Below are 19,053 nucleotides of genomic sequence, written 5' to 3'. Positions count from 1 at the left end.
ATGTGCCCTTGTATGTGAGTTTTATGTGAGCTTTATATGAGTTATCTGTCAGGAAGGGGGGTTCCTAGCTAAGTCCATTGCATGGGATTTAAAAATATAAACCTTCTCCAGTCCCCCAGTGTGATCATCTTTCTGAGCTGCAGCATGATGTGTTGGGCTCGGGAAGCACCTGAGTCTAATGTCATACTGCTGCTCAGTGAATTGCCTGGGTGCTTCCTGGGGCTGACACATCACGCTGGAGATGAGGAAGACAATCGCATTGATGAACCAAAACAGGGCACAGAAGGCACCGGTGGATTGGGGCAGGATGGGGGCCATTTTCCCTTTTCTCCATGCTGTAGTTGTGCCTGTCCCCCATGAGGTGGGTTCGGAAGAAAGAGCCCAGTAAGTATCGGGTCGTTTACCACCTCTAGCCTTTAGTGGGGGAGTCAGTGCATTGATATGGCGCTGTGCTCCATTTCTTATATATCTTTCGACGTGGCCTTAGCATGGGTGTGAAAATATGGAAGTGGTACCCTTCTTGCCAAGACAGACATTGAAGCGGCTTTCGATCTTCTGCCAGGATATCTGGAGAATTTTTACTTGTTGAGGTGTTATTGCATGTATTTTAAGTATTTTAGCACCACTTTGGAATGTATGATGTGGGCGCAATTCCAGGTGGCTTCTTTACTGCACTACTTGGACGAATTTTTGTTTTTGGGTTGGAGGGGTTCAGTGGTTTGTATAATCTTTTTGTGGATCAACTCAGGTGGGTTTTATTGGTACGGCTTTGGGTGAGTCGGTCATGTATCCAGTGTGGTATTTAAGGACTATACTGCAGTGCGCCCACACTTAGGTAGCCTTTTGTTGTCGATGTCTGGAAGTGATGCGTCTGAATCTCTGAAAGATTTAAAGTTTATATCCAGCCTCATGTTTTGTAGGGTATTACGGGGTCGGGAAGTTGTAGATTTCTTTGGTATTTTTTAGAATTTGCAGCCTATGTTTTTCACCCTGTTTAGTTTGGATCGTGGGCCATTCCTATGTTTCAGGGGTGGCTTACAGGAAGATGTGCGACTGGACAGGCGACAGCTGGGGTTTTTCTAAATGGAGGCCCAGGTTCGGTGGCATGGAAAAGGCGGCTTACTTTGGTCAGGTCTGTTCCTATTTGTTCAGTAATATGTTGAGACTGATAGGGCTCCTGATTGTACTGGTCGTGCATGCCAGGGGAATTGATCTTGGTGTGCGCATCTCCAGGTCGCTCATGTGGGACATTAAATGTGACCTCTTGAGGATTTTGTCTTCCTTTATAGGCATTCTGGTCATTTGGTCGGACATCAATGCTTGACTTGTTTGGCATCAGACGCGGTCAGCCCACAGTTTGAATTGGGCAAGGCCCAGGGTTAATGAGATAGTGGACTGGCTCGTAATGGGGTCTGGTGGTCCAGAATTTGGAGGTGGCATCTTCTGATTTTCTACGGTCTGATGGGGTTCCTCTGAACACCATCTGCATGGATTTATTGACCTTGTCTGAGCTGTTCAGTTGTGGAGGGATGGCCACGTGTAAGGGGCCACAAGCTGACACCTTGGCAGGAGCTGAAGGGAGATTTGGAGGCACATTAAGATAATGGAAGCTCTGATATAACAGCATTGGGAAGCTGGGATGGTACCCAGATGGTTGGGCTGAAGCCCTGCAGGTCAGAGAAGATTAGACTCTGATTAAGGTGCCCTTGGGTCAGATGCTAGTCTAGTAGGAGACCTGATGGGGTCGAGCTGCTTTTAAAATCCCTCCTGTTAGGGATAGTTACAGGATGGTTATTGCACTGTTAACTGATTACGTGGGTAATATTTACCTGGTTATTTATTAAAGATGTTTATATGGTATAACGATGAAGATTATCCAGCACAGGAACACATTAGGAAGGATTGATGCTTTATTGAATAAAATACGATGAAAACTAAGAACAGGACATCACAGGGTGGCACGTTTCGACCTCACGCAGGAGGCCTTACTCATACTGGAATAAGTAAGGCCTCCTGCGTGAGGCGGAAATGCGTCACCCTGTGATGTCCTGTTGTTGGTTTTCATCTGATTTTATTCAATACAGCACCGAACCTTCTTAAAGGGTTCCTGTGCTGGACAATCTTCTTCTTCTTTATATCTAAGAGTGTGGCATGATCCGCCCCAGTCTGTGCATTCAGGAGGCAAGAGGGTAAGCTGGCTAACACTTGCTACATAGTTTATATGGTATATACACTGTAGATTAATGTTTTTGTTATTTAATAAAATTGGACCAGCTTTGGCCTTTGCACCACAATTGGAGTCAGTGGTTTTTATAGGAAATAATGGGGAAAGTTATGGTTACAGTAGATATATATATATATATATATATATATATATATGCAATCCTCTAGTCATGAGCAAATCTTATCATTATAGTTTTAATCTGTGTGGTTTTGGCAAAAATGACTGACAAAAGTACTACTTCTACTACAGCTGAGAGGAACTGCTATATCATAGCCTGTTTGACTTTGGACTATTCCATATGTAAAGTGTCTTCACTTCACTTTCAGGATACATCCAAGCCTGCCGAGGTTTGCTAATAGCTGCTGTTAGCCTCGGATTTTTTGGTTCAATATTTGCTCTCATTGGAATGAAGTGCACCAAGATTGGAGGCACCGATGACATTAAAGCAAAGATCACCACTTCCTCTGGCTTGCTATTTATCTCTAGTGGTGAGTAAACCTTTACTGTATTACTGTTTACACTTATAACACGCAACCAAGGATGACGTATAGAAGATATCATGAAATGTGGCCCAGGATACGTCAACAAACACATACACATCCAGCATGGTATTCAAGATCTTGAGGTTTAGACTAAATAATTTATAAATCTGGGACAACCCATTTGACTTAAATGCTCACTAAACAAAAGTATAGTACATTTTTCATGGATACTTCATTGAAATAAAAAACATTACTAAAAGCTAATTTTGATTGTGTCTTCTGATGAATCTGCAAAAGATTCACAAAAGAATGAGGCCATCAATATTAGGTCAGCGGAGGTCCAACTACGATCACTTGTTTGAAAAGGCCAGGGTGGTCAGTCTCTTAAAAGTTTATATCTCCTGCAAGCCTGTTCATATTGGCAAATGATTCACTATTTGTAGGGTGGTGTAATGTACAGCAGCTTTGTCCAATGCACCTGACTGGGACAATGCTGTAGTATCTAGCTGTAATGGGATATGTGCTGCTTCTTCCAGCTCTCTCAAAAGTTTTTTTTATTTTTTTTACAGTGACATTGACATTTTAAGGATTAGTTAAAGTAACCAAAACTATGCTTTCTTTTCTTTAAATAGGACCTCGTATACTATAGGTTTAAATGTTGCATATGTAGACATACCGTATTTTTCGCCGTATACGTTGGTGCGTCTTATACACACCTATTGCGGTCCCTGCGGCCATCAACGGTCGGGACCCGCAGCTAATACAGGACATCACCGATCACGGTGATGCCCTGTATTAACCCTTCAGACGCGGCGATCAAAGCTGACCACTGCATCTGAAGCGAAAGTGACACTAACCTGGCTGCACCGGAAGGGACCTTACCTGCCTCCTTGGTGTCTGCTCCGTGCCGGGATCCCCTGCATGGCCGCCTTTGTCGTCATCACCTCGTTGCGCACGACACCCCGTCATCCAATAGGAGCGGCGTGCATAGCGACATGATGTCGGCGACGGAGAGCGAGGATACCGGGCAGCAGAGACGTTCTGGAGCGATGGGGACACCCCGGGGACGCGGTGACGGAGGGGGACATCCAGGGCAGCGGTGACGGGTCCGGAGCGGCGGGGACACGTGAGTATTACCTCCTATAACAGTGGTCTTCAACCTGCGGACCTCCTGATGTTGCAAAACTACAACTCCTGGCATGCCCGGACAGCCAACGGCTGTCCGGGCATGCTGGGAGTTGTAGTTTTGCAACATCTGGAGGTCCGCTGGTTGAAGATCACTGTGACTTATACTTTACATTGTATTCTAGATTTTCCTCATTTAAAATTGGCTGCGTCTTATATGCCGGAGCGTCCTATAGGGCGAAAAATACGGTACTTCATAATATGACGTATATCAAAGAAGCAACAAAAATCTGACCTGACAGAAATAATGCACGAGTAGACAGATCCTTATTCAGCCTTGGCAGATTAGCATAGAGGTAAAATAGAAGAAGCTATATAATATTCTCATCTGTTGTAGGTCTTTGTGCTATGTCTGGAGTGTCCCTTTATGCACACAAAATAACCTCAGAATTCTTCGATCCATCATTCCTGGAGCAAAAGTAAGCAATGAAGTATTAAAACAAAAAAAAACAGACAGTCAAACCATGGATGATATATCTTTCTGTATTTATTACTTATCGGTAATAGGTATGAGCTAGGAGCTGCGCTGTTCATCGGATGGGCGGGATCATCTCTTAGCGTCATCGGAGGTGCTATTCTCTGCCTCTCTTTAAATGATACCATTAAAAAAGACAGGTAGGAAAAAGAATTTTTATGTATTTTCAATGCCTCAATATTTTACATAAGCGTATGTTAGTACATCAAGAACCTTAGCAAACAAAAGATTCACTATTCTCCAAAAATGTTATTGCTCTGACACAGACAAGAATTAAAGGTGCCTATACACAATGGGGGAGATTTATCAAAACCTGTCCAGAGGAAAAGTTGCTTCTTTCATTTTCACAGGCCTCTTTAGAAATAAAAGAAGCAATCTGATTGGTTGCAATGGGAAACTCAGCAACTTTTCCTTTAGACAAGTTTTGATAAATCTCCCCCAATTAGGTGTAAGTCAGACAAACGTTTGGAGGGACCAGCCAATTACAGTGCTGGACTGGGGATGAAAACCAGCCATGGAAATATTTGCATAAAAACCCCACGTCATTGCGTCATTTGATTTGCCAGGATCCTGTAAGAGAACTATGTTGTGGCTGCATCCTGAAGTTAAAGGGATACTCCGCCCCTAGACATCTTATCCCCTATCCAAAGGATAGGGGATAAGATGTCAGATCGCCGCGGTGCCGCTGCTGGGGAGCCCCGGGATCTCGCTGCGGCACTGCGCTATCATTACAGCACAGAGCAAGTTTGCTCTGCACGTAATGACGGGCAATACAGGGGCCGGAGCATCGTTACGCCACGGCTCCGCCCGCCCCTTTCAATACAAGTCTATGGGAGGGGGTGCGGCGGTCGTCACGCCCCCTGCCATAGACTTGCATTAAGGGGACGGGCCGTGATGTCACGAGGGGCGGAGGCATGATATCACACGGCTCCGTTCCCTGTATCGCCCGTCATTACGCACAGAGCGAACTCGCTCTGTGCTGTAATGATAGTGGGGTGCCGCAGCGGGGATCCCAGGGCTCCCCAGCAGCGGCACCGCGGCGATCTGACATCTTATCCCCTATGCTTTGGATAGGGGATAAGATGTCTAGGGGCGGAGTACCCCTTTAAAGGACACAGCCGCAACATACAAGATGGGAACCTGGTAAATTATATACTAGGCCTCCGCAAACAATACCGCCTATGAGGGAAGCCTGGCCTTTGAATTGGCTTCCATTTAAAGGGGTATTCCAGGAAATGTTTTTATTTGACTATGCTACAGGGGCTGTAAAGTTAGTGTAGTTCATAATATGGTGTCTGTACCTGTGTGTGACGGTTTTCTCACAATTCTTCTGTGATTTTCACCCCAATATTTATTTTTACCAGCATACAAAATGACTGTTGTCTCCCAGCTTGCAATGCAACCAAGACCTGACATCACTAGTCAGCTGATTACAGGGAGCCTGTCTGCTTCAATGGGTGGAGGGATCGCTTGGTGGGAGAGAGATCAATCTGTAACTAATGCAACAGCTGTAGGCACCCTGATTGAAAACCACAGGTCTTTTGAATGGATGCAGCTCATTTATGTTTCAATGGGTGGGGTGGCTGATGTGTGGGACGGAGGAAAACGGAATTATGGGATTTGGAAGCAAAAAAGAAAAACTCAAAAAGGAAATACCAGTTCACAAAAAGCTAGCCAAAGTATTATGGTAATCTCACAACATAGCCATTTATCCCCAAGACAAGCGCAGATCCTTCCTAAGCATGTCCATTACTGCCTGCCAGGTATATAATAAAATCACCTTGTGGTGGATAACCCCTTTAATCGTGTTGCGGTCCTGATGCTGTGCCCTTTGACTCAAATTTTGAGTCAATGGCAACACCACAGACTCAATGTTAACCCATTAAGGACGCAGCCCTTTTTCACCTTAAGGACTGAGTCCTTTTTCGCAATTCTGACCTCCGTCGCTTTACGAATTAATAACTCGAAAATGCTTTTACCGAATATTCTGATTCTTAGATAGTTTTTTCGTGACATATTCTATTTTATTTTGGTGCTAAATTTTCGGTGAAAAATCCCCAAATTTCATGAAAATTTAGAAAATTTAGCATTTTTCTAATTTTGAAGCTCTCTACTTGTAAGGAAAATGGATATTCCAAATAAATTTTATTTTTATTCACAAATACAATATGTCCACTTTATGGTGGCATCATAAAATGGACATATTTTTGCTTTTTGAAAAAATTAGAGGGCTTCAAAGTAGAGCAGCAATTTTCAAAAATTTCATGAAAATTGCAAAATCTGAAGGGACAGATGTTACAGAACTACAACTCCCAGCATGCCTGGGCAGTCTAGGCATGCTGAGAGTTGTAGTTTGGCAACATCTGGAGGGCTACCGTTTGGGCACCACTGTAACAGTGGTCTCCAAACTGTGACCCTTCTGATGTTGCAAAACTACAACTCCCAGCATGCTGGGAGTTGCAGTTTGGCCTTCCTAGTGGTTGCCACAGTAAAGATCGCTTTACTTTCACTTTCATCCCCCCCCCCCCAACGTGGTTTCTCTACCTGAGCCAGGATCCAGCAGTCTCCAACGACGATCCGGGGTCCCCAGGCATCTTCTCCTCCAGGTACCGGCCTCCATCTTCTTCCCACGATCCCCTTGACATCCAGGGGTGGGCAGTTCTGACCAATGGCAGGGGATAGGAGGAGATCGCAGCACTGCGATCTCGCTTCCATCCCTCAGGATGGTCAGGGCTGTCCCTGACAGCTCCGATCATCCCTATTTTCCGGGTGATCGGGTCACCAGAGACCTGATCAGCCAGGAATAGCAGAAAATCGCATGTCTGAATTGACATGCGATTTTCTGCGATCGCCGACATGGGGGGGTCGGGGGGGGGGGGGGGGGTCGGGATGTGCCGGGATGCCTGCTGAATGATTTCAGCAGGCATTCTGGTCCGGTCCCCAACCGGCTAGCGGCGGGGACCGGAATTCCCACGGGAGTATGCATACGCCCCACGCCCTTAAGGACTCGGGATGCAGGGCGTATGCATACGCCCAGCGTCCTTAAAAGGTTAATAAATAGTAGTGCACCAAAAGTGCCCCGCTCACTTTAAACAAAAATAAATAAAAATATATTTATCGGTTTTTTTTTAGAGGATTTAATTACACAAACTGGACAGATGACTTAAAAAAAAGGTCTGCTGCTGACCCAAAACTACTAGTGGGATGTATTTGATTCCGAGAATGTTTTTTCGTGACATATTCTTTGTTAACATAGTGGAAAATTTTCGTCTATACTTGCATCATTTCTTGAAATTCCAAAATTTCATGAAAATTTTGAAAATTTTGCTTTTTTCTAACTTTGAAGCTTTCTGCTTTTAAGGAAAATAGACATTCCAAATACATTATATATTTATTCACATATGCAATATGTCTACTTGACATGTTTTTACTTTTGGAAGACATCAGAGGGCTTCAAAGTTCAGCAGCAATTTTCTAATTTTTCACAAAATTTTCAAAATCGGAATTTTTCAGGGACCAGTTCAGTTTTGAAGTGAATTTGAAGGGCCTTCACATTAGAATACCCCGTAAATTACCCCATTATAGAAAATGCACCCCTCAAAGTATTCAAAATGTTATACAGAAAGTTTGTTAACCCTTTAGGAATAGCAGCAAAGTGAAGGAGAAAATTCAACACCTTAATTTTTTCCACTCACATGTTCTTGTAAACCCAGTTTTTGAATTGGGGGTAATAGGAGAAAAAGCCCCCAAAAATGTGTCACCCAATTTCTCTTGAGTAAGGAAATACCTCATATGTTAATGTAAAGTGCTCTGTGGGAGCAGTAGAGGGCTCAAAAGGGAATTAGCGACAATGGGATTTTGGAGAAAGAATTTAGCTGAAATGGTTTTTGGGGGGCATGTTGCATTTAGGAAGCCCCTATGGTGCCAGAACAGCAAAAAAAAAAACAACATGGCATACTATTTTGGAAACTACACCCCTCAAGGAACATAACAAGGGGTACAGTGAGCTTTAACACCCCACAGGTGTTTGACGACTTTTCGTTAAATTCGGATGTATAAATGAATATTTTTTTCCACAAAAATGCTTTTTTCCCAAATTTTAAATTTTTGCAATGGGTAATAGGAGAAACTGCCCCCCAAAATTTGTAACCCCATTTCTTCTAAGTATTTAAATACCCCATGTGTGGACGTCAAGTGCTCTTCTGGCGCACTACAATGCTAAGAAGAGAAGGAGCGCCACTGAGCTTTTGGAGAGAGAGAAGTTGGTTAGAATAGAAGTCAGGGGCTTTGTGAGTTTACAAAGCTTCCCAGTGGACCCCCCCCCCCCCCACATGTGACCCCATTTCGGAAACTACACCCCTCAAAGAATTAAATAAGGGGTGCAGTGAGCATTTACTGGCATTTGACAGATCTTTGGAACAATGGGCTGTGCAAATGAAAAATAGCATTTTTCATTTTCACTGACCATTGTTCCAAAAATCTGTCAGAAACCTGTGGGGCGTAAATGCTCACTTATTACATTCCGTGAGGGGTGTAGTTTCCAAAATGGGATCATATGTGGGCAGGGGTGCATTGTTCTGGCACCATGGGGGCTTTGTAAACACATGTGGCCTTTAATTCGGACAAAATTTCTCTCCAAAAGCTAATGGTGCTCCTTCTCTTCTGAGCATTGTAATTTGCCCGCAGAGCACTTTACATCCACATATGGGGTATATTCTTACTCAGAAGAAATGGGGTTACAAATTTTGGCAACTATTTTTCCTATTTTCCTTTGTGAAAAAGAAAAATTTAAGGTAACACCAGCATTTTTAGTTACATTTTTTTTTCCCATCCAACTTTAATGAAAATTCGTTAAACACCTGTGGGGTGTTAAGACTCACTATACCCCTTGTTACATTCCGTTGTAGTTTCCAAAATGGGGTCACATGTGGGTATTTATTATTTAGCGTTTATGTCAGAGCCGCTGTAAAATCATTCACCCCTGTGTAAATCACCAATTTTGGCCTCAAATGTACATAGTGCGCTCTGACTCCTGAGCCTTGTTGTGCATCCGCAGAGCATTTTACACCACATATGGGGTATTTCCGTACTCAGGAGAAATTATGTTACAAATTTTGGGGGTCTTTTTTTCCTTTTACCTCTTGTGAAAATAAAAAGTATGGGGCAACACCAGCATGTTAGTGTAAACTATTATTATTTTTAGTTTTTTTACACTAACAGGCTGGTGTACACCCAAACTTTTCCTTTTCATAAGGGGTAAAAGGAGAAAAAGCCCCCCAAAATTTGTAATACAATTGATCCCGAGTACGGAAATACCCCATATGTGACCCAAACCTGTTTCCTTGAAATATGACAGGGCTTCGAAGTGAGAGGGCGCCATGCGCATTTGTGAACTAAATTAGGGAATGCATAGGGGTGGACATAGGGGTATTCAATGCCAGTGATTCCCAAACTGGGTGCCCTAGCTGTTGCTAAACTCCCAGCATGCCTGGACAGTCAATAGCTAACATTCACATTCACATGGGTGGGTGTTTACGGTGAGTTTCCTGCTAGGAGTTTGCGCTGTGGCGGAAAAAACTTGAAGCAGGAAACTCACTGTAAACTCCCGTCCATGTGAATGTACCCTGTACCTCCTGCTGTTGCAAAACTACAACTCCCAGCATGCACTGACAGACTGCATGCTGGGAGTTGTACTTTAGCAATTGTAGGAGGCACAATGGTTGGAAAACCTTCAGTAAGGTTCTGTTACCTAACTCAGTATTTTGCAACCAGTGTGCCTCCAGCTGTTGCAAAACTACAACTCCCAGCATGTACTGATCGCCGAAGGGCATGCTAGGAGATGTAGTTATGCAACAGCTGGAGGTACGCAATTACAACTCCCAGCATGGTGAGACAGCCTTTTGTGGTTCGTGCATGCTTGAAGTTGTAGTTTTGCAAGATTTAGAGAGCCAAGGTTTAGAAACCACCGCTCAGTGATCTCCAAATGGTAGCCCTCCAAGTATTGCAAAACTACAAATCCCAGCATGCCGAAACAGCAAACAGCTGTCTGGGTATGCTGGGGGTTATAGTTTTGCAACATCTGGAGGGCTACAGTTTAGAGACCACTCACCAATAACTCACCGGCTTCCGTAGTCTACACCAGGGAGCCATACCCCATCGCCGCTCGCCGCCGGTAAGGGACCGCCAGTCACAGCACAGTTCCCCAGTTCTGCCTGGACTACCGTGGGTGGGAAGAGCGGAGAAACCGAACTTTAAATCCCACCCCCGATCTGCTATTGGTCGGTCGCTTCTAACGACCATTAGCAGGAATAGGAGGCTGGCACCCCTGCTACCTCACTCCTATCCCTTCAGGGGGATTGGGAGTGTCTTGGACAGCCCGATCCGCCTTATTTTCTTGGTCACTGAAGACCCGTATGACCCGGTATCGCTGCAGATCGACGGTCTGAACTGACATGGGGGGGTCTCAGGACCCCCCAGAGGTTTGCACGGGGTGCCTGCTGAATGATTTCAACAGACATCCCGGTACGGTCCCTTACCGGTGAGCGGTGGAGACTGGAATCACCATGGGCGTACAAGTGTGCCCTGGGTCCTTAAGTACGGATCAGCTGTTTGAAGGAGTATCCACTTGAATAATAAAAGGTTACAGTCTGGAGCTGGCAGCAGCATGAGCAGACACTAGGGCTTCACAATCCCTAAGATTAAAAGATGAATTTTGAAATTTAAATTTGAAGCTTTATGGTAGCTAGTGCTACCATACATTTTTTTAGGCCCAGGCCCAGCAGCATCAGTAAACCATATATTGGCTGAATGACACAGCCTGGAGATGGCTAAAGCATGAGGAGAGACCGTACAGTGGCTGAATGAGACAGCCTGGATGTGGCAGCAACAGCATCAGGAGTCCTGAAAGTGACCCGGTGACAGAGTGGTGCGGTGGGTGGCAATACCAGTACCCATTGACGAAGGTGGGTGAAAAAAGGTCTGATGCGGAGGAATGTTTGTAACTGGGGAGCAGCGCCTTAAATCTGTTTGCCACTATCCATATTTGGCAAGTGTTGGTGTGGCACCATGGTCACTCTACTCTGATGCATCAGGCGTTGGTGGTTGGAAATCCTGGCTGATCCATGCCTGATTCATCTTCACAAAGGTCAGTCTCTCCACATTTTTCATGGACAGACAAGTTCTCCTTGGGGTGACTATGGCTCCCGCCACACTAAACATTCGCTCTGATGGCACACTACTGGCGGGGCAGGACAGCTTTTCCAAGGCATACTCTGCTAGTTGTGGCCACAAATCAAGTTTGGCTGCCCAGAAGTCCAGTGGATATTCAAGGTGTGTTGGCATGGGCATGTCAAGGTATGCCACCACCTGCTGGTTAAGGTCCTGCTCCAGGTGTACCTGCTGCTGATGAGGTGCTTCACTATGCGGGTGAAGAAAGCTACTCATTGGCTGCTGCTGATGGAGCTGGTACTGCTCCTGCCACCCCACCTTTCCCGCGCAGCCATGGCAGTGGAAGGTGAATGCAGGGGCCCCCTGATTCAGACCTGCGAGAGGATGGACGATGGCGCCAATAGGCATTGGCAAACTGACTACATAGGATGCCTCTGTAGTAGGTCACTTTGTCCTCCCTCTTTGTCCTCCCTCACCTCTCAGTGGGTGTAAAAAAGGCCCCTATTTTGTGGCTGCAGCGAGGGTCCAAGAAGGTGGAGATCCAGAAGTCGTCCCGCTGCCGAATGGTGACAATTTGGCTGTCACTACGCAAGGGAGCATACATTTTACCATTTGTGCAAGTGACTCGGAGGGACTCCCTGCCTCCACCTTCACTGCATATTGCCACGGTGTGTCTGGGTCCTCTGTGGACATGGTGGAGGATGAGGAGGCAGAGTCGCGCACTGTCACAGAACCAACAGCCTGAGAGCGTGGAGGAGGAAGTGGCGTGACCTGTCCAAGTTGGTGATGTGGCTGTGCAGGTACCACATTTACCCAGTGAGCCGTAAAAGACATGTATTGTCCCTGACCATAGTTACAGCTCCAGACGTCGGTGCTGCTGTGCACTTTGGTACACACCAACAGGCTCAAGGACTGGACTACATTCTCTTCCACAAAATTGTGCAGGGCTGGTGCTCCCTTCTTCGCAAAGAAATGACGGCTTGGTACTCTCCACCTCGGCTTGGCAAAAGCCGTCAGTTCTCTGAAAGGTGCAGAGTCCACCACTTGAAAAGAGAGGGACTGCAGCACCAGCAACTTGGACAGGAGCACATTCAGCTTCTGCGCCATTGGATGAGTGGGCGCATACTGTTGTCTCTTGGACATGGCTTCGCCGATGGATTGTTGGCAGAATGGCTGACTAAAAGTAGGAGGAGTAGGAGCATCTGGAGCGACAGAAGGAGGGTATGACAAACAGCTCCCTTCGGCTGAGGTGGTGGAGCCTTGGCTGGCTGAAAGTGGGAGCGGATGGCCACTGGGTGATGCAGCAGGCTGGACCACTACATCGGAGCCACAGTTCTCCCAGGCGAAGCATATTTTGACGCAGGGCCATTTTGCCAACATTGGGACCCTGGCCACGCTTCTCTTTCTGTCGACATATCTTGCATGTGGCTATGTGAATCTCCTCCGGATGCTAGATGAAAAACTTCCACACCGCCGAGTAGCTGATTTTCCACCAACAGTCTGCACTAATCGACTGCTACTACCGCCGTCTCAGGAACCCCTGTTCCACTACCTCCCGGGAAGGTTGGCTGCCGCAAAACAGGTGATCTCCCCCAGGCAGGTTTGGCTCCAGAATTTCCACTTCTGCCACCATGCTGACTGCCAACCATGCTACCACCTTGCTGGCTCAGCTGCTGCCTCACAGGCAACTCTCTTCTCCTGATGATGATAAAGCCCCTTCTGTACCCAGCTCCCAATTGCGATCTGCTTCATCATCATCATAATCAACAAGTGTCTGCACATCACTGATGTCTTCCTCAGGTTCCTCAACAGTGTCTGCTTCAGGACCCTGAACCCTGGCAACAACGCCTCTCACGTCACTCTCCTCATCACTACTCTCCACATCAATTGTAACACCATTTCTCCTCAGTAAGGAAATACCCATATGTGGATGTAAAGTGCTCTGCGGGCAAACTACAATGCTCAGAAGAGAAGGAGTGCCTTTGAGCTTTTAGAGAGAGAATTTGGTTGGAATAGAAGTCGGGGGCCACGTGCGTTTACAAAGCCCCCCGTGGTGCCAGAACAGTAGAATTCCCCACACGTGACCCCATTTTGGAAACTACACCCCTCACAGAATTTAATAAGGGTTGCAGTGAGCATTTCAACCCCACTGGCGTTTGACAGATCTTTGGAAAATTGCAAATTGTGGAAAGTTGCAGTAAAGCGATCTTTACTGTGGCAACCACTAGGAAGGCCGAACTGCAACTCCCAGCATGCCCAGACAGCCAAAGACTGTCTGGGCATGATGGGAGTTGTAGTTTTGCAACAACTGGAGGGTCACAGTTTGGAGACCACTGTTACAGTGGTGCCCAAACGGTAGCCCTCCAGATGTTTCCAAACTACTACTTTCAGCATGCCTAGACTGCCCAGGCATGCTGGGAGTTGTAGTTCTGTAACATCTGTCCCTTCAGATTTTGCAATTTTCATGAAAGATTGCTGCTCTACTTTGAAGCCCTCTAATTTTTTCAAAAAGTAAAAATATGTCCATTTTATGATGCCAACATAAAGTGGACATATTGTATTTGTGAATAAAAATTAAATTTCTTTGGAATATCTATTTTGCTTACAAGTAGAGAGCTTCAAAGTTAGAAAAATGCAAAATTTTCAAAATTTTCATGAAATTTGGGGATTTTTCACCAAAAAAGGATGCAAGTTACGACGAAAATTTACCACCAAAATAAAGTAGAATATGTCACGAGAAAACAATCTCAGAATCAGAATATTCGGTAAAAGCATTTTAGAGTTATTAATGCGTAAAGGGACGGTGGTCAGGATTGTGAAAAAGAACTCAGTCCTTAAGGTGAAAAGGGCTGCGTCCTTAAGGGGTTAAGTACCAGGGCGTCAGGGCATACCTGTACGCCCTGGGTCCTTAAGTGGTTAAGAAGGCCTGTGAAAAAGGAAAGAAGCAATCTGATTGGTTGCTATGGGCAACTGGGCAAGTTTTCTTCTGCACAGGTTTTGATAAATCTCCCCTAATGTGTCTGATCTTAAAGAAAAAAAACTGCTGCCTGAGGAGTCTGGTAGCAGTTTTCTCCCCTCTCTCCCTTTTTAACACACAAATGCTTAGTCAAGCAGAGATTGCATGAGTATGGTGGGAATGGTAGAGATTGCAACATTTCAGCCGACAACTATATCATGGGTATGGGCAAGTTTACTGTTATGACATATACGTGCTAGGGACTGGCAACCGCTTTCTGATTGAATGGATGGAAGGGAAAAAAAGAAATGTGTGTACAATTTCTATATACAATGCTTAATTTTTATTTTCAACAACTCTGAAGACAATTTTGTGTTTTTCAGACTAAGTTATCCATATAATGGAGTAAAGTCTGTAAGATCTGCCCATACGAGCCACCAAGATCAGAACAACAACCGCAATGGACAGAGAGGAATTCCAAAACACTTTGACAAGAATGCCTATGTCTGATTGATACGGCTACAAATAAGACATTTCCCTTGTCAGATGTACAGTATGTCTTACACTATCCTAGTTTTTCCCAAAGAGAAAATTATTTTTTATAAGATGTGAAATCCCATATTGACCTCTTTGTGCAACAATGGTACATTAAGCCATTACCTGACAAGGAGCAGCTCTACATGAAGAGACAAACATTCAGAATGCACAAAATATCTAATATCCTCACTGCTACACATCTACTTGTTCTGTATACGGAAGACTAAGATTATTTCATGAAGATATCACAAAGCTGTAAATGGCACCCAGCATATGAATAAATCAGTAGATAGGCAACAATACGCAACTTTATTATGAAGATAATAAATTACATATCTTCATTGTGAATAATTAAGACATACACCAGTCAGCCATAATATTGAGTATAGCAACAACAACTTTGACTGCTTATAAAGACATGGACTTCCTAAGATCTCTGAAGGTGTCTTGTGGTTTGTAGCATAAAAACAAGACAAGTCAGCAGCAGACCCTTTAAAGGGGTACTCCCGTGGATCAACTGGTGCCAGAAAGTTAAAGTTAAACAGATTTCTAAATGACTTCTATTAAAAAATCGTAATCCTTCCAGTACTTTTTAAAGGCTGTATACTAAAGAGAAATCAAAAAAAGAAATGCATTTCCTCTGATGTCATGACCACAGTGCTCTCTGCTGACCTCTGCTGTCCATTTTAGGAACTGTCCAGAGCATGAGAAAATGCCTATAGCAAACATATGCTGCTCTGGACAGTTCCTAAATTTTTCTATAGAAGTGATTTACAAATCTGTTTAACTTCCTGGCACCAGTTGATTTAAAAAAAAAAAGTTTTCCACGGGAGTACCCCTTTAAAGAGACAGACATTGCGATTTTCCAAACTTGCCGAAAAGCTTAGGATGCTGATGCTGCAGTGAGGGGCAGTGATTTATTTAAAGGGGTACTCTGGCCCTAAGACATCTTATCCCCTATCCAAAGGATAGGGTATAAGATGCCTGATCGTGGGGGTCCCGCTTCTGGGGACCCCCGCAATCTTTCATGCAGCACCATGCTATCATTAGCCTCCGGAGCGAAAATCGCTCTGGGTCTGATGAATCCCGATCACGGGGCCGGAGTATCATGACGTCACAGCTCTGCCCCCGTGTAACATCATGCTCCGCCCCCTCAATGCAAGCCTATCGGAGGGGGCATGGAGGCTGTCACATCCCCTCCCATAGGCTTGCACTGAGGGGGTGGAGCGTGACATCACACAGGGGCGGAGCCGTAACGTCACGATATTCTGGCCCTGTGATCATGATTTATCAGACCCAGAGCGATGTTTGCTCTGGAGGCTGATGATAGCGGGGTGCTTTATGAAAGATTGCGGGGGTCCCCAGTGGTGGGACCCCCGCGTTCAGGCATCTTCTCCCCTATCCTTTGGATAGGGGATAAGATGTCTTAGGGCCAGAGTACCCCTTTAAGGGGCATATACTGTGCATGGAGCTGCTCCATGTTTCTCCTTCTGCCAATGCTCTGCTTTACTATCTGTTACCTCTGTACTAACCTCTGGGTATAGGAATCTGTGTGAGCTTTAGAGATTTCAGGCAATAGGAATGTGTTCACTTACCATAGGTGGTGTGCATGCTAAATGCTGCAAGTCCTCCTTCCCCTCCCCCTGCCAATAAATAACCCTTTAGGAGTCCAAAGTTCTCTTCATTGTACTACAGCCTGTATACTGTATCATTATTTATATTTTACCCCCCCCCCCCTCCAATGTATTACTCATCCTGTGTTATAATCCAAGAATATAGGCTGGGATCTGAACTTATAAAGGGTAATTATTGTCAGGGGGAGGAGGGCTTGGAGCCTCCAGTTGGCAAAACAGGAGACAGGAGCTACCACTGATAACACCACCTATGGTCCAAGCTGGAGGGCTGGATCATCATTGGCACTCCTGGAGCACCTGCTCCGGGCCCCATGCCCGCAGGGGGCCCCCGTCACATTCGGGACATCCCTGTGTCCTGAAAAAACTTTTCAGAACACAAGGATTTCCCTGTTACCTCTCTGCGGCCCTGCGTTAACTTTAAAAACGCAGGGGCCGCCGGGAGGTAGCACACGCAGGGACGTCACTGACGTCCAGTGCGTGCGCCCATACAAGAGCAGAGCGGAGCAGTGAGGAGGACGCGCGCATGGTAAGTCACCAACGGCATGTCATCTTCAGTGCTCCGACCAACGTAGATCATGACCCTGGACCAGAGGAGCGGTGGTCGGAACACTGAAGTGGTGCAGTACACAGACATACAGCCTCCAGCCATAGACTGTATAGGATGTATCACAAACATTACATCGAAATACAAAATGCAAACATGGTTGTTGCAAGAACTGGTGCTAGCAACATAGTCAGGAAGTCAGATTTACTCATTTTTATACACGGTAAATTTAGATTATACTATATATACTATATATACTATGTACCCAGAGTTGCCCGCTTTTTCCTTCCTAATCCTTGTTGTGGAGGAAAATCAACAGAGGAAGCTTTTGACTTCATATCCCGTCCTCATATATTGTTGTCATTTCCCAACCCCATATCTCGTCCTCCTATCCCGACTTTATATCCCGACCTCCTATGCCAACCTCCTATACCGACCTGCTATCCCGTCCTTATATCCCGTCCTCCTATCTTGACCTCCCATCTCGACCTCCTATTCAGACTTCCTATCCTGTCCTCCTATCCCCTCCTTCTATCTCGACCTCCTATCTCGACCTCCTATCCCGAACTCCTATCCCGACCTCCTATCCCATCCTCCTATTTCATCCTCCTATCCCGCCCTCCTATCTCGACCTCCTATCCTTACCTCCTATCCTGACCTCATATCCCGACCTCCTATCCTGACCTCCTATCCCGACCTCCTATCCCGTCCTCCTATCCTGTCCTCCTATCTCGACCTCCTATCCGGTCCTCCTATCCCATCCTCGTATCCTGTCCTCATATCCCGTCCTCCTATCCCACCTCCTATCTCGACCTCCTATCCTGACCTCCTATCCCGCCCTCCTTTCCTGTCCTCATATCTCGACCTCCTATCTCGACCTCCTATCCCGACCTCCTATCCTGACCTCCTATCCCGACCTCCTATCCCGACCTCCTATCCCGACCTCCTATCCCATCCTCATATCCCATCCTCCTATCTCGACCTCCTATCTCGACCTCTTATCCCGACCTCATATCCCGTCCTCATATCCCAACCCGTAATATTTGTACCAGGTATTAAAATATCTCCAGCCGTACAGAAGTTATGTGAGAACATACATTTCTCATTGATTTGCATGGGACTTTAAACAAAAACCCCGACCCTCACAAATGGGGGTAGCTTAGGGTTAAATTAACTATCCTATATTTTAAGTGGACATATAAGTAACATGTGACCAAGTATTATCGAAATATCTCCAGCTGTTTGGAAGTTATACAGTGACATATTTCCCATAGACTTTTTGTATGGAACTTTAAACAAAAACCCTGACCCTGGCAAATGGGGGTGAGTAAAGGTTAAATTACCTATCCTATGTTTGTTGTTGACATATAAGTAACAGGTATATATATATATATATATATATATATATATATATTTTTTTTTTTTTTCATGTTAATATACACATACACACACACACACATTGGCCCTCATTTACGAAGAGTGGAGTGTAGGTTTCTTTGTGGGTTTTAATTCCCTACAATTTATTTTCCACGGTATTTACTAAGGTTTCCATACATTTTCCACTTTTCCTACATTTTCCATTCTATTACACATGCTCTGATCTGTCTGGTCTTCCTCAGCTCAAATCATTTTATGTGGAAACCTTAGTAAATATGTTGGGTTTTTGTGAAAATGTTGGGAACACGCCCCTTTCTGGGACCACGCCCCCTTTTCACGGCAACCATGTCCCTTTTTCAGGTTTCTTTAGCAAAATGGAGAATTAGTCAGGGTTTCTTCAATTCTGGCGCAAAATCTGGCGCAGACAGAATTTTTGGAGCAATGCGACAGAATCTGGCGCACAACCCGACAA

At 45.3% G+C, this 19,053-nt stretch overlaps 1 protein-coding gene across 1 annotated transcript; it reads left to right on the top strand.

Annotated features, from left to right (window-relative positions):
* Window positions 1-2,151: 2,151 nt before the first annotated feature.
* On the top strand, window positions 2,152-15,881 carry LOC130283146 (claudin-10-like). Its single transcript, XM_056532339.1, has 5 exons — window positions 2,152-2,189; window positions 2,531-2,712; window positions 4,229-4,310; window positions 4,399-4,506; window positions 14,873-15,881. Exons 1-5 carry the CDS (start codon window positions 2,152-2,154, stop codon window positions 14,997-14,999), a joined length of 537 nt encoding a protein of 178 aa, XP_056388314.1. The 3' UTR covers window positions 15,000-15,881.
* The last annotated feature ends 3,172 nt before the right edge of the window (window positions 15,882-19,053 follow it).

The sequence above is a fragment of the Hyla sarda genome, chromosome 7 (genome assembly GCF_029499605.1).
Source record: "Hyla sarda isolate aHylSar1 chromosome 7, aHylSar1.hap1, whole genome shotgun sequence".
Taxonomy (NCBI): domain Eukaryota; kingdom Metazoa; phylum Chordata; class Amphibia; order Anura; family Hylidae; genus Hyla; species Hyla sarda.
Note: the sequence above shows the minus strand (reverse complement) of the source record. Positions and strands in the feature narration are given on the sequence as shown.

Excerpts from the sequence above, each read along its gene's own strand:
- LOC130283146 (XM_056532339.1), top strand. The coding sequence starts at position 2,152 with ATGATCCGCCCCAGTCTGTGCATTCAGGAGGCAAGAGG. Across the intron at positions 2,713-4,228 it reads CTTGCTATTTATCTCTAGTG|GTCTTTGTGCTATGTCTGGA; the intron begins GTGAGTAAACCT and ends CATCTGTTGTAG. Across the intron at positions 4,507-14,872 it reads GATACCATTAAAAAAGACAG|ACTAAGTTATCCATATAATG; the intron begins GTAGGAAAAAGA and ends TGTGTTTTTCAG.